The sequence below is a fragment of the Salvelinus sp. IW2-2015 genome, linkage group LG7, assembly GCF_002910315.2.
Source record: "Salvelinus sp. IW2-2015 linkage group LG7, ASM291031v2, whole genome shotgun sequence".
In the NCBI taxonomy this organism is placed as follows: Eukaryota; Metazoa; Chordata; class Actinopteri; order Salmoniformes; family Salmonidae; genus Salvelinus; species Salvelinus sp. IW2-2015.
The window spans coordinates 22,820,442-22,834,003 of NC_036847.1; the positions used below are offsets into that span (position 1 = coordinate 22,820,442).

General features: G+C 36.9%; 1 protein-coding gene and 1 non-coding gene across 4 annotated transcripts in view; both read left to right on the top strand.

Annotated features, from left to right (window-relative positions):
* Window positions 1–13,562, top strand: part of LOC111966947 (calmodulin-binding transcription activator 1-like) — a 73,071-nt gene that overhangs the window by 16,358 nt on the left and 43,151 nt on the right. For all 3 annotated transcript variants that reach the window (XR_011480189.1, XM_070444554.1, XM_070444555.1), the window contains one exon: window positions 4,730–4,833. Coding sequence is in view for 2 of the 3 variants with exons in the window: in XM_070444554.1 (XP_070300655.1) it covers window positions 4,730–4,833 (104 nt within the window). In the remaining variant the exon portion in view is untranslated. The remainder of the gene's footprint in view (window positions 1–4,729; window positions 4,834–13,562) is intronic.
* LOC111966965 (U7 small nuclear RNA) lies at window positions 4,028–4,082 on the top strand. The gene has a single exon (XR_002877696.1). It is a non-coding gene; the product is annotated as a U7 small nuclear RNA (small nuclear RNA).

A 13,562-nucleotide genomic window follows, 5' to 3' on the forward strand; every position in this document is an offset into this window, starting at 1 on the left:
AAAATCTTTCCAGCATTCCCCCTCGATAACCACCGAGCCTCGGTGTGAAATATAACATTGTCATGCTCTGATATCATATCTCCATGTAGTTTTGCAAACAGGTGGCGAGTTTACAATTTAAGTTACCTCCTGCAGTATATCACCGAGTTCTGTGCATAAAATAATAAACCCGGGTAGATTTTTTATTGATGTTATCAACGGCTACTCTCCTTTTTGTTCACCTGGAAATTCCTATTACACCACTCAGAGAGCTTTTTGAGACATCCGAATCATTTTATGACCAGGTTTTAAGGAAGTTTCATCAATGGCTTGATGTTGAATTCAGTAGTGCAGTACATATTCTTGATTTCTAAAATGAAATTGTAGTGACATTGAATACAATAATGATTGAGTCTCTCTGACTGAGTCTCTCCCCTCGATGATGTCATCTAAGGGTATGTCATAGGTTAGCATTGATCATTGGCAGAGCCCCATGGTGGGATAGGCTGGCTGGCGAGTGGGCCTGCTGCTGCTCTGCTGAGGATTGATTTCAAGAGCAGGCAGTCGGAGAACTCTGCTCTGTGTGTACTATAGAGAGGGAGGTGAGAGATGGCTTCCTCTGGACACAACTGGTTCAATCTGAGTCTGGTCTGGTCTGCCTTTAAGCATCACCTTTAATGTTTGAGCCAGGACTCAGTGGACTGTGGACTCATGGCTTCTCATTAGAAAACAAACAACAGATAAACATTCCGCAGGCAGAGTGTGTGACACATGCTGAAAGCCAATCCACAGTTAGAAAAAACGTAGAAAATGCAATTAGTCCAACAATAGCTAATTGGTCAAGTCTTAAAAAGAAAAAGAAAACATTTCATGATAAGGTGATAGTTGTTTGTTTTTTCCCCTTTTCATTATGTGCTTCTCTTTTTGTTTTGTGTGATTCTTTCCTTATTACCTATTTAGTTGTTTCCCTAATTTGCCCATGTCCCGTTTTCCCTCTCATTTCCCTGCCTGATACATCTCTGATCATTCAGCTCCATCCTGTTTGCCTCTGATGACAACAATAACACCACTTTGGTGGAACCTACGAGCAGATGCTGTACGGGTTTGGTAATTGGGCGAAACGAATGATTACAGATACCTGTTCAGCTCATATAAAAAGAGTTTACACACACAGAATTTCCAGGTACAGTTGGATGCAGCAAACGACTACAGATCTACAAATCCATCTCTACTACCTGCTCCCTGTGGGAGCAACACTAAACATGGCTCTGATGTTTCTCTCCCTCCCTGATCAGGTGGCTGGAACAGCAGTTTGTTTGTACCATCTGAATGAAGAATGGGATTGTACAAGCTAGGGTCTATTCGGCCTAGGCTATAAATTCTGTTCCCTTTCAATAGGTCTCTTGACATAGGCCTAGTACACGACTGGAATGGAGGTTCTGTACTTAAAATCAAAGTATTTGCCATGGGCTCTCTGTGCATGGCCTCACCAGCATTGCTGGAAACTATGGAATTTTTTCAGCAGATGTGCCTTGATGTGTCACCAGTGACTTTAGGAGGATGACAATCTGAGAAAGATGGTATTCCCCTGGTACTAAAGATGATTTATATCTCACACTGATATCCACCCCAACTCTAAAGCAAGTGTGGTTGCTTAAATTGTAATACCAAATCAGAAAGGTTCTATTATGCAGTTCTATTATACGGTTCTATTATGCAGTTCAATTATACAGTTCTATAATGCAGTTCTATTATACGGTTATATTGTAAGGTTCTATTATAAGGTTCTATTATACAGTTCTATTATAAGGTTTTATTATAAGTTTCTATTATACAGTTCTATTATAATGTTCTATTATACAGTTCTATTATAAGGTTTTATTATAAGGTTCTATTATTATCATTTTACTAAAAAGACCTCACAACTGGATAAGAAGATCAGCATTTCTTTCACATATCAGCAAATGTAATGGTAATTGGAAATAGTATTATGCAGTCTGAATCTTCACAACAAATGTAATGGTAATTGGAAATAGTATTATGCAGTCTGAAGCACAACAAACGTAATGGTAATTGGAAATAGTATTATGCCGTCTGAATCTTCACAACAAAAGTAATGGTAATTGGAAATAGTATATGCAGTCTGAATTCACAACAAACGTAATGGTAATTGGAAATAGTATTATGCCGTCTGAATCTTCACAACAAATGTAATGGTAATTGGAAATAGTATTATGCAGTCTGAATCTTCACAACAAACGTAATGGTAATTGGAAATAGTATTATGCCGTCTGAATCTTCACAACAACGTAATGGTCAATTGAATTGGAAATAGTATTATGCAGTCTGAATCTTCACAACAAACGTAATGGTAATTGGAAATAGTATTATGCAGTCTGAATCTTCACAACAAATGTATCAGGAAACAGTGCAATTTGTTCAGCAGATGTGCCTTGATGGGTGACTTTAGTAGGAAGATGTAAAGCTGAGCAGGAATATTATTGTTTAGGCCCATAGCCAAAATGTAGGCCTACAAAACATAACACTGTCTATAATTGATCATTTTTGTTTTGTTATGTAAACACATTATTATTCAGTGTGAACTTCTCTCCTAACAAATAATTATCCAGAAAACTTGATTTACATAGTAGCCAAGGTTAGTGGGTTGTTTTCTTCGTACAGTAGCATTGCTTCCATTCTTTGAAAGGCCACCTGCTACTATGATGTCATGTCATTATGATTGGCAGCCAGTAGCTCCTCTCTGTCTTTAAACCCACCCTTAATGATAAGCTGTTGGCTGGGAATGAGATATGCTCATTTGGTATGTAAATTGCAAAAGCTATGGATGCATAGGCTTTCTAAAAGCTGTGTGTTTATGCTTACAAAAAATATTATTTTAATTTCCTTGTAATATTCATCCCAAAGACTATATTAGTTTTGTTCATAATTATAAATTCACAGTAAATTTGGTCTCCAGACAAATAGAATTTGCACCCACTTAAGTCTTGGATGAAATGCCATCTGCATATTTGAATAGCAGGAATGAGCAGGCAGTGCAACTTGAATGAGCAATAGGACCTTAAACAGCATGGGCCTAATGCATGATTGTATCTAAGCATGTCTCCTCTGCACTGCATTTGCTACATAATCTTTATGAAAATGATTGTGAAATGTAAAATGACGTGTAACCATGTAAAGCAATGGGCTTTCTATTGACTAGGTTAGGCCTACTCTCTTTCAATAATTCACTGAATTATGGTATTATGATTGGGCGTTTACATTTTGTGCATTAGGCCCCATGGTTCTCTTTGTGAATATGGAAACATTTATGTAAAAAATGAAGTTAGTGGACAACTTTAGGAGATGGATATAATCGACAGATAATAACAAGTGTGTAATTAAAGGCGATTCACAGATAAGGCTACAGACAGTATCATTGCTTCAGAACGACATTGATTTGACTGGGCTGCCAAGCCCTTTGAAATGGGGAGAAGAGGGAAGATACAGCACAGCTTTCATTTCCCTACTCAACAAATTGTTGGCCTATTTCCTTTTTGTATCATCCACTGGCATTTGAGCTTGTGTGAGAGGATGTGGTCCCACTTCAGCTTGCAGTTTGAATCATTGAAACAGTGGAGAGTGCCCACATGAAAAAATACTACAGTTTACTATAGAATAATACAGTACTTACTATAGAATTATATAGTAAACTGTAGCATAAGCTACTGTAGAATTCTACACTACACACTGTAGTATCCCTCTATCACGTGTAGTACTTACTATAGAATGTTGTATTATACTGTAGAATATTGTAGTAAATACTACAGTAATGTCTGCAAAAACACTACAGTCCCCAAAAACACTACACTTTTTTTTAGCTATAGTAAATACTACAGTATTTAGTTTGCACATACCCTGCCCATGCCCCTCCCCCATAACTGAGAAACTTACATGCCAAGTAGTGACTATATATTGTGTTCCCTACAGGTTATCAAAAAGAGCAGAAGCTAGCCGTTCAGAACCCAGTCCTACCTACTTAAAGGTTATGGAAAATCAGCTCTTTTAGTATTTCTCCATGTGGTTTTCTGAAGGAGAAAGCCTCCACTTCTATGTCAAAGATAATAAAACAAAAACACTATAGTAAATACTACAGTAATGTCTGCAAAAACACTACAGTAAGTACTACAGTATAGTGCAATCTCCAAAAACACTACTGTAAATAATACAGTATACTACAGTCCGCAAAGAACTACAGTAAATACTACAGTATAGTACAGTCCGCAAAAACACAAAAGTAAATACTACAGTATACTACAGTCCACAAAAACACAAAAGTAAATACTACAGTATACTTCTATCTGCAAAAACAACACATTAATTACTATTAATTACTATAGTATATACTACAGTTTTCTTTCACTACAGTATTTATACTGTAGTTAACTGTACATACTACAGTAAAGTCTGCAAAACACTACAGTGAATACTATAGTATTTAAATACCATAGTTTACTATAATAGTTAATAGAAATGGTCTTGTGTTGTTTTAGCATTGTGATATGAGGCTACCTGGTAACAGCAACACGGTTGTCTTCTGAAACTGGCTCTGAAAACCTCTACCCCCATAAAGCTGCCCCATCTCTGACACAGTTCTGATTCCTCAGGTCTAACAAAAAAAAAAAAGAAACCCAAAAGGAAAAAGGAGCAAGCATGCACTGTAATGTGACTTATCTCATTTCTCTCTTTGCAGATGAACATGGACATTTGAAAATATACCTGCCCAAAAAGCTGCTTGAATGTCTACCAAAATGCTCGTCGCTGCCAAAGGAGAGACACAGATGGAACACCAATGAGGTATGGCCCCTTCTTCTCCTTGTCACTCTGTGGTTATCATTGCAAATGTTTCTGATGTCCTCCGTGACAATGTAAAACCACTTCAGATACAAAATCAGCCATATTCTTCAGGCTTATAGGTATGATCATTTGATTATTTTACTTAAACTTAACTTCAGCTATAATGTGTTTTAAATGAGTTAGCAAAGGAACGTTTAATTCAAACATTTTTGTGCATTAAATCTAATTTATAAGTCTTTTATTCATACTGGCAAAGTACATATTATCTAAAAGTGTCTTGATTGTCTTCTGTGTAGAATCACATGATTCCATTTATTTAGGTTCCAACATCAACACATGTTTTTGCAGCTGACAGAATTAGTTTGCAATGTAATTTGTTCCTGTCACCTAGTTTCCCCTTTCCTGTTTTTGTTTGGGACTGTTGTCTAGCGGCCAACAGTAAGACAAGGAAAATGTATGATACAGAATTGAGCATGTATACCATCTATTGAACAGTTAAGATGGTGATTTTCATCATGTGCATGCCCACTGTACATTATGAAAACCACTGTAAAATATGAATAGGCTCATTTTGTGTTTAGCTGCTGTATAAAGGAAATTGGAGAGCATGATGTTCTCGGCCGATCTTAATTGGAGGTTTCATCTGTATTGTGAGCATAGTGTCATTGAGCTCCTTAAAGGGATACTTCGGGATTTTGGCAGTGAAGCGCTTTACTATCTACTTCCCCAGAGTCAGATGAACTCGTGGATACCATTTTTAGGTTTCTGCTTGCAGTTTGAAGGAAGTTGCTAACTAGCGCTAGCATAATTGCGAACTACTGTTAGCACAATGACTGGAAGTTTATGGTAACTGCTAGCATGCTAATAGATACCATAGACTTCCAGTCATTGCACCAACGCTAGTTAGCATTGGCTCCCAAAATACCTCTAACTTCCTTCATACTGGATGCAGAGACATACACATGGTATCCACGAGTTCATCTGACTCTTGGGAAGTAGGGCTTCATTGCCCTTCAATCCCGAACTATCCATTTAAGTATAGTGTGACCTTGATGATGCTCACTGGCTGAATAAAGCACTACGCCTACACACATAAGAACTTGCAACAGTCTATTTTCACCTATGTATCTGTGGAATAAGAGCTAGATCATTGATGTGTCTTATCGCTTAGCTTATGTTGATTTTTACGTTACCCATTCTTAAAGGAATTCCTGTTTGGCCTAAACCATAAATGTAACTGTCAATCACACCTGGGTTCTTATTCAGTGAGGCTGTATTCATCCAGCATTATGTAGAACTCATAATGTTAACATAAAAAAGTATTTAGCATAGGTGCATAAGCCTAGAGGTGTTTCACATTTCATATACTGTATCACATCAATAAGAAAAGATAACACAACTTGTTTAGCTTTCTGTCACAGAAAATGAAAGTGCAAAATGTTTTTATTTGTATGCCCGTGTGAAAAGAAATCACAGAAGGCATTTGCTCCGGCTGTCCTTGACCTATAGGCCAGCCATTTAAATTAGTTATTTTCTTTTCAGTACAGCTACTTTATCATTTAATGGAAGTGAGACAGTGTCTTGCTTGATGTTCACATTTTATTTGTCGTTCACGTTCAATCTCTTTTTGGGGTATGGGTTCTCTCTCTAGTCTACGTACGTGGAGACTGTCAGGGAGGTTGGAACTAAACATTATTTAGCTTGCTGCCTAATGCTGGATGGATTTTGAATGATTGCAATTACAAAAGTTTCTCTAAGGAAATTCATAAGCTGCTGCCAGTGAAGGCATCGCTGCATTTATAATACAATTGATCCCAATGAAACAAACGTGGTGGTTTCAGCACATTAACCGACAGGCAATGGAATCACCAGAGGAGCCCAGGCAAAGAAAAGCAGCACTGTTTTAATTGTATAATGGAGCACAGTGATTGGTCTCAGCCCCCCTTTCATAAATGACCTGTCACTCCCACATCAACTCAGGCCCTGCCAAACCTCTGGAGTTACAAATCACAATCCAGCCTCTCTTAAAGGTGTTTTTATGAAATACTAAGGCATTTTCATCCTTCAACAGTGAAGTGTTTTTTTTTCATGTAGTGACAAGTATTTGTGCTTGAATATGCTGTATAAGGAATTCATGACAGTACCAAGATAGAGACAGAGAGAGAAGGAAGCAGTTTTTGGTATGACATTCAAGCGTCAAGTTTTGTCCGAATTTTGTCACCACTTTTCCTCTGGGTGCAGGTCAATTTAGTTCAATGATCCCATGGCTTTAATTTCAAATATTGATCTCGATTTTGATATAATTAGTTGTTAATGAGTGAATCAATCTAATTAGATGCATGAAGATTTGATCAAAGTCACTGCCACTACTAATGAGAGGAAATTAAAGCGATGTGCAAAACCCAGCCACCCGTACTTTTGATTACAAATTTGGGCCAGAAATACTGTCATCATTGGTTTTCTAATTAATTGAGTGAAAAACAAGTGGAAGCGTCAGCACAAACATGACGGGAGATTATTCATGTTATCCGTACAACAAGACAAAAGTCCTTACTTCTATTGTGTTTGTTGTTTAGATGATTTGCACAGCAATCTATCTGATGTGTATTAATCCATCAGCCTTTTGGAGTAGCCTAAGTCTTACAGTGCTGCAAAGTCCTACACATAAACATACACTATTACATCGCTGCATTAGACATCTCAGTCTATCTTTCGCTCAGTCTGCCTCTCTTTTCCATAAGAAATGTCAAATAATCCACCTGCTTGTTTTCTAATTGAGTCTGCTGTTGTTTCTCCTATAGGGTTCTGCTAGCAGTTTAAAGTCATTCATGTATTTTGAAATTGATTTCATAAATGTAAGCACTTGTTGTTGGCTACAGCTGTTGTCATGTCATTTATTACTAACAACACAAACAACAGACATGTTATTAAAAGGCAGACCAAGTTATGTCACTGGTATTATTTATTTGAAATGTTTTTACGTATATTGCCATGTGGGTTTAGGATTAACGTCATAGGTAAGGTACCTCCTGTCAAGTTTTTCCAATAGCACAACCAAAGAGCATCAATCCTAATTATGTTGCACGATGTACGTTAGTGCTGTGGAGCAATACTTTCCAGGGTTGACTAGAGAGAAGGAGACCAAGGTAACCTTCCCTAAAATCAAGGGCGTTTCCCTTTCATGAGCACCATGCGAAGTGAACCAGTGTCTCTCTCTCTTTGCTGTGGCTCGTTGGTGGCAGGCAGGCAGGCAGGCAGGCAGGCAGGCAGGCAGGCAGGCAGGCAGGCAGGCAGGCAGGCAGGGGATTACAGAGTCTCTTGTCGGCAGCGATTGTGTGACTCTTAGCGAAAGTGACACCTCATCAATTCTCTGCATATTTCTGGCGCTGGTTCAGCATGCCTAATGCAACCTTGTTGTTTTTCTCCCCCTCTGATTAAACTCTCAACATTTTGGGGGTATAGAGAGTGCATTTGATGACCACTTTAGCTTGAATGCAGGATTCAATACAACTGCTCTCAAACTAAATGCTTTCCTAAAACCTAAAATGATCATAAAGTGTGTAGCTATTGTCATACTGCCCACGGAAGGGCATTTCACTTCTCTTTGGATACAAAAGTATCTGGTTAGATAGCACCTCAAGAAAATATGCCTTTCTCACTTTTCTGTATTGTGTAAAGGCCACATCCCTTATAGGTTCTATAGGTTGGAAAGATCTTGGCTTCTCCCTTGTTGCTGAATAAGTGTTAGTCATCCCTTCATAGGTGGAAGAGAATCGCTCCTCCTGCCCCAAATGTGTATCGGAATGGAGGAACGAGGGTGTGAAGGGAGCTAATGCCGAGCTATTAATTTCTATCCCATTCTCCCTATTCCCCTGTGTACGTTTATGGGGAGAAGGTGTGCATGAATACATTTCAAGCATTTACTGGAAAATTAGATAAACCAATCTGATCAAAATGCAAGGAAAGGAAGCAGGCGGAGGAAGGGAAGGGGGCTGGCGTCAGTAACTCTGAAGCAGCCTCAGCCTCTCTCAGAGCTGCTGATAGGCAAGCACGCTGCTCTCAGCTTCTAAATTGTCAAAGTGAGATTAAGAGGAAATATGGGGCAAGCTTGACAATTTAGTTGACACAACCATAGCAGAAAGAAAGGGAGGTATGTTTTTAAAGAAATAAACGAGGAGTGCATGCCAGAAATCTGTGTTTTCTCGAGGAGGGAAGTATTAGATTTGTACAATTTGTGACCCGTTTAATGTGTTTATTGTTTGTCTATCTTTTTTATGTATTTGTCTGCAAGTTTATATATGTTTACAACAAGCAAGTTGAAGATATCAAAATAGGGGCATTGGGGAATAATAACATATTGTACGGAATACATTTGTACTGTAGTGAAGCCATCTCTAGAGTAATGCAAGGTCTCTTTCATGATCAGGTGAAACGTCAATTGCTATGGAAATGCTGGGATGTGTTTTTCAATTATGTTAAAGGTAATTATGATGCAACTATGATGGTGATACGATATGGATTACAATTATGATTATTAAGGCTATACGCACTACGTTACACACAGAGACACTCAAACATGCACATTGGCAGAGTTATTATTTATTTGGACATCACACATTATAGTCTTACTCTTATACAGACATCATACACACTCTCATTATATCATATCCAATATCATACACATCAACCTACTCAGATTTGTTACACACATAATTTGTCTCAATTTTCTAACATCTGTGGCATTGGTTCACAGGCAAACAGGCAAGGGAATAAAAAAACATATTGCTAAAACCTATTTCTTGAATTCTAAATATCAGACATTTGAAAGCTCTAGTTTTGATCGTCATAATACCTCTGATGGCAGTAACTTTACAAGCACTAATTATGGTCAATTTAGCCTGAGAATAGTATCTAGTTATGGTAAGGGGTGAAATAAGTATAGCTAGTTATAATTGTAACGGTTTGGCAGATTATCAAAAAAGAAGATCAGTCTTTACATGGCTAAAAGAAAAGGAATATAACAAACATACTGTTTACAGGAAACTCACTCTACATCCTTAGATGAAGTTGCGTAGAAAAAGGAATGGGGTGGTGAAATAATTTTCTGTCATGGACAAAGGACTCAAAGGGTGTGATGATATTAATTAACAAAAATTACGATTATTAATTAAAATTGCAAATAATCAGGAATGATTCGCAAGGAAGGTGGATCCTTTTGAATATGAAAGTGGACGAAAAAGAGATTTGGCTCATTAATCTATATGGTCCAAATCAGGATGATCCACACTTCTTCGAATACATTTATACCAATTTATTGAACTTACATGCAACAAATTATCTAATCATTATGGTAGGAGACTATAACACAGTGTTAAGTACCTCAGTGGACCGTAAAGGTAATCACTCTACAGACTATCATCACCGTGCCCTTAAGGAAATCACAAATATTATGGACACATTAGAAATAGTGGATGTTTGGAGACTAAAAAACCCAGACCTAGTGAGATATACATCTTGACTACTTTCTTGTCTCTTTCTCTCTTGCATCAAAGGTTAAAAAAGTTTTAATAGGAGACAGAATGTGATCGGATCATCATCTAATTGGCATTCACATAACTCTTATAGATTTTCCACGTGGACGGGGATATTGGAAATTTAATCAAAGTTTACTGGAGGACAACTTCTTTTTAACTAAGACAAAATAATTTATAACTGAATTTTTCCAGTATAATATAGTTTCAGCAAATCCCCTTATTGTTTGGGATACCTTTAAATGTACCTTCAGGGGTCATTCAATTCAATATTCATCAATAATAAAAAAGCAGTTTCTGGCTAAAGAAACAAGACTAACAAGGGAAATACATGAACTAATAGTACAGGCAGATAGCAATAAAAACGATACTACAGAGATACAAAATAAGTTAGAGGAAAAACAAAAAGAACTTGACGAACTTATTCAAGAACGATCGAATGTAATCTATTACAAAAATAAAGCAAACTGGATGGAATATAGAGAAAAATGCACAAAATTCTTCCTGAATCTCCAATACAGAAATGCTAACAAAAAGAATTTGGAGAAACTCATTACTGAAGACGGAGTCATCTATGATTCTCTGAATTATATTTTAAAAGAGGAAGCTAATTATTTTAGGCAGATGTTCTCTTTTCTGTCTCATCCTCTCCCACTGAATGAAGATTACGGTAAGGAATTATTTTCAAATAATATAAAAAATGGAAAATTAACATGTACAGAAAGATCAGTGCGAAGGCCAAATTACAGAGGAATAACTTTTTGAGGCTATTCAATCATTTCAGTCTGGAAAAACCCCAGGGCTTGATGGCATACCGGTAGAGGTATATCAAGTATTTTTTTTTTATACTAAAAGCTCCATTGTTAGATTGTTTTAACTATTCCTATCAAAATGGTAGTCTGTCAGGTACTCAGCAGGAAGGTCTAATTTCTCTATTATTTAAACAAGACCCAGATGGCAAATATAAAGACCCAGTCTATCTAAAAAACTGGAGGCCCCTTACACTTCAATGTTGTGATGCAAAAATACTAGCAAAATGCATAGCACTCAGAATTAAAAAGGTTTTTACCAGGTATTGTTCATCCTGATCAGACAGGTTTTTTACATGGACGATACATTGGAGATAATATACGACAACTACTAGAAATAATAGAACCTCATGAAACATATAAGAAGCCAGGAATGCTATTTATAGCGGATTTTGAAAAGGCATTTTATAAAGTAAGACTGTATTTTATTTAAAATGCCTGGATTTTTTCAATTTCGGCAATTCTCTTATAAAATGGGTAAAAATAATGTATAGCAACCCCAGGTGTAAAATAGTAAATAACGGCTACTTCTCAGAGAGTTTTGAATTGTCAAGAGGAGTTAAACAAGGGTGTCCGCTGTCACCATATATATTTATTATGGTCATCGAAATGCTAGCTATTAAAATCAGATCCAATAACAACATTAGAGGATTAGAAATCCAAGGCTTAAAAACAAAAGTGTCCATGTATGCCGATGACTCAAGTTTTATGTTAAGTCCGCAAGCTAGATCCCTACAATGTCTCATTGAAGATCTAGATAACTTTTCTGTACTCTCTGGACTAAAACCTAATTATGATAGGTGTACAATATTACGTATTGGATCCTTAAAAAATACAACTTTTACATTACCCTGCAGCTTACCTATAAAATGGGCTGATGGTGAAGTAGACATACTCGGTATTCATATCACAAAATATATAAATAAGCTCTCCACAATGAATTTCAATAGAAAACTTGTAAAAATAGACAGATCCTGCAATCATGGAGAGGTAAATATAAATATAAATACCTGATACTCCTTAGTCATATCTCAGTTTACTCACTTACTTATGGCGCTGCCTACTCCTGATGATTCGTTTTTCAAATCATATGAGCAAAAAATATTTCGCTTTATCTGGGACGCTAAACCAGACAAAATAACCAGACAAAATTATCTATTTAATGAATATGAATTGGGTGGGTTGAGATTATTAAATATAAAAGCACTAAACCTCTCTCCAAATGCTTCACTCATTCAAAAGTTTTATTTGTACCCTAAATGGTTCTCAAGTAGATTAATAAGAAAAGCTCATCCATTGTTTAAAAATGGCCTTTTTGCCTTTGTGCAGATTGCCATGTCTCATTTTTGATTAATTGAAAATTATACTTTTTTCAAAGTATCTGTCTTTTTCAAACAAGCATTGCAGAGCTAGCTACAATTTCAATTTCATCCCCCTGAAAAGATAGAACAAATATTACAACAAATATTATGGCTGAACTCAAATGTGCTGGTTGATAAAATACCTGTATTTATGGGAAAGATTTTTGAAAATTGTGTTTTGTTCTTAAATGATATTGTAAATTGTAATGGTAGAGTTATGTCCTTCATGGAGTTATCAGAATTGTACGGGAAGGTCTGCTCAATCCAAGGGTACAACCAATTGATTGCCCCGAAAATGGAGGAGGTGGGTGGCAGCGGGAGGAGGAAGGAAACTGGTCTGTCTGCCCAATATAAAGGATCAAAACTGGCGGAGGAATAAAAATAGCATAAATAGGAAAGTATACCAGTGTAATTAGAGGACCAGGATGTTGACAACTGTGCCATACAGATTGCAAAATAGTTGGGAAGAGATTTTTGATGTACCGCAAGATTCAAGACTTCGTGCTTTTCAGCTAAAATTATTATATAGAATTCTTGCCACCAACAAAATGTTGAATATTTGGGGCATAAAATCATCGAAGCTCTGCAGATTTCGTTGTGAGTATACAGAATCAATAGACCATTTATTTTGGTATTGCCCTCAGGTAGCCTGTTTCTGGTCTCAGGTTCAGGAATGGCTGAAAATGCATAGCATTGATCGAAAATTGACCCTAGCAATAGTACTGTTAGGAGATCTGGTGAGACCGGGTCAGTCAATTACTAATATACTAATACTCTTAGTAAAAGTATTTATCTTCAACACGCAATCTGTAGATTCTATTCGATTAGATAGATTATAATTGTACGTTAAACATCATAGCATAGTTGAAAGATATGTGTTGCGTAGAAACAGGAAGTGGGTGGCCAGCAGAGATAGATGGGATGGGCTGAGGGAAGCTGAGGGTTGGTATGTGGAATTGGAGACAAGTGGGAGTGGAGTTGCTGTGTGTGAGAGAGAATGATGGTCAAAAGATAAAGAGGGGAAAAAA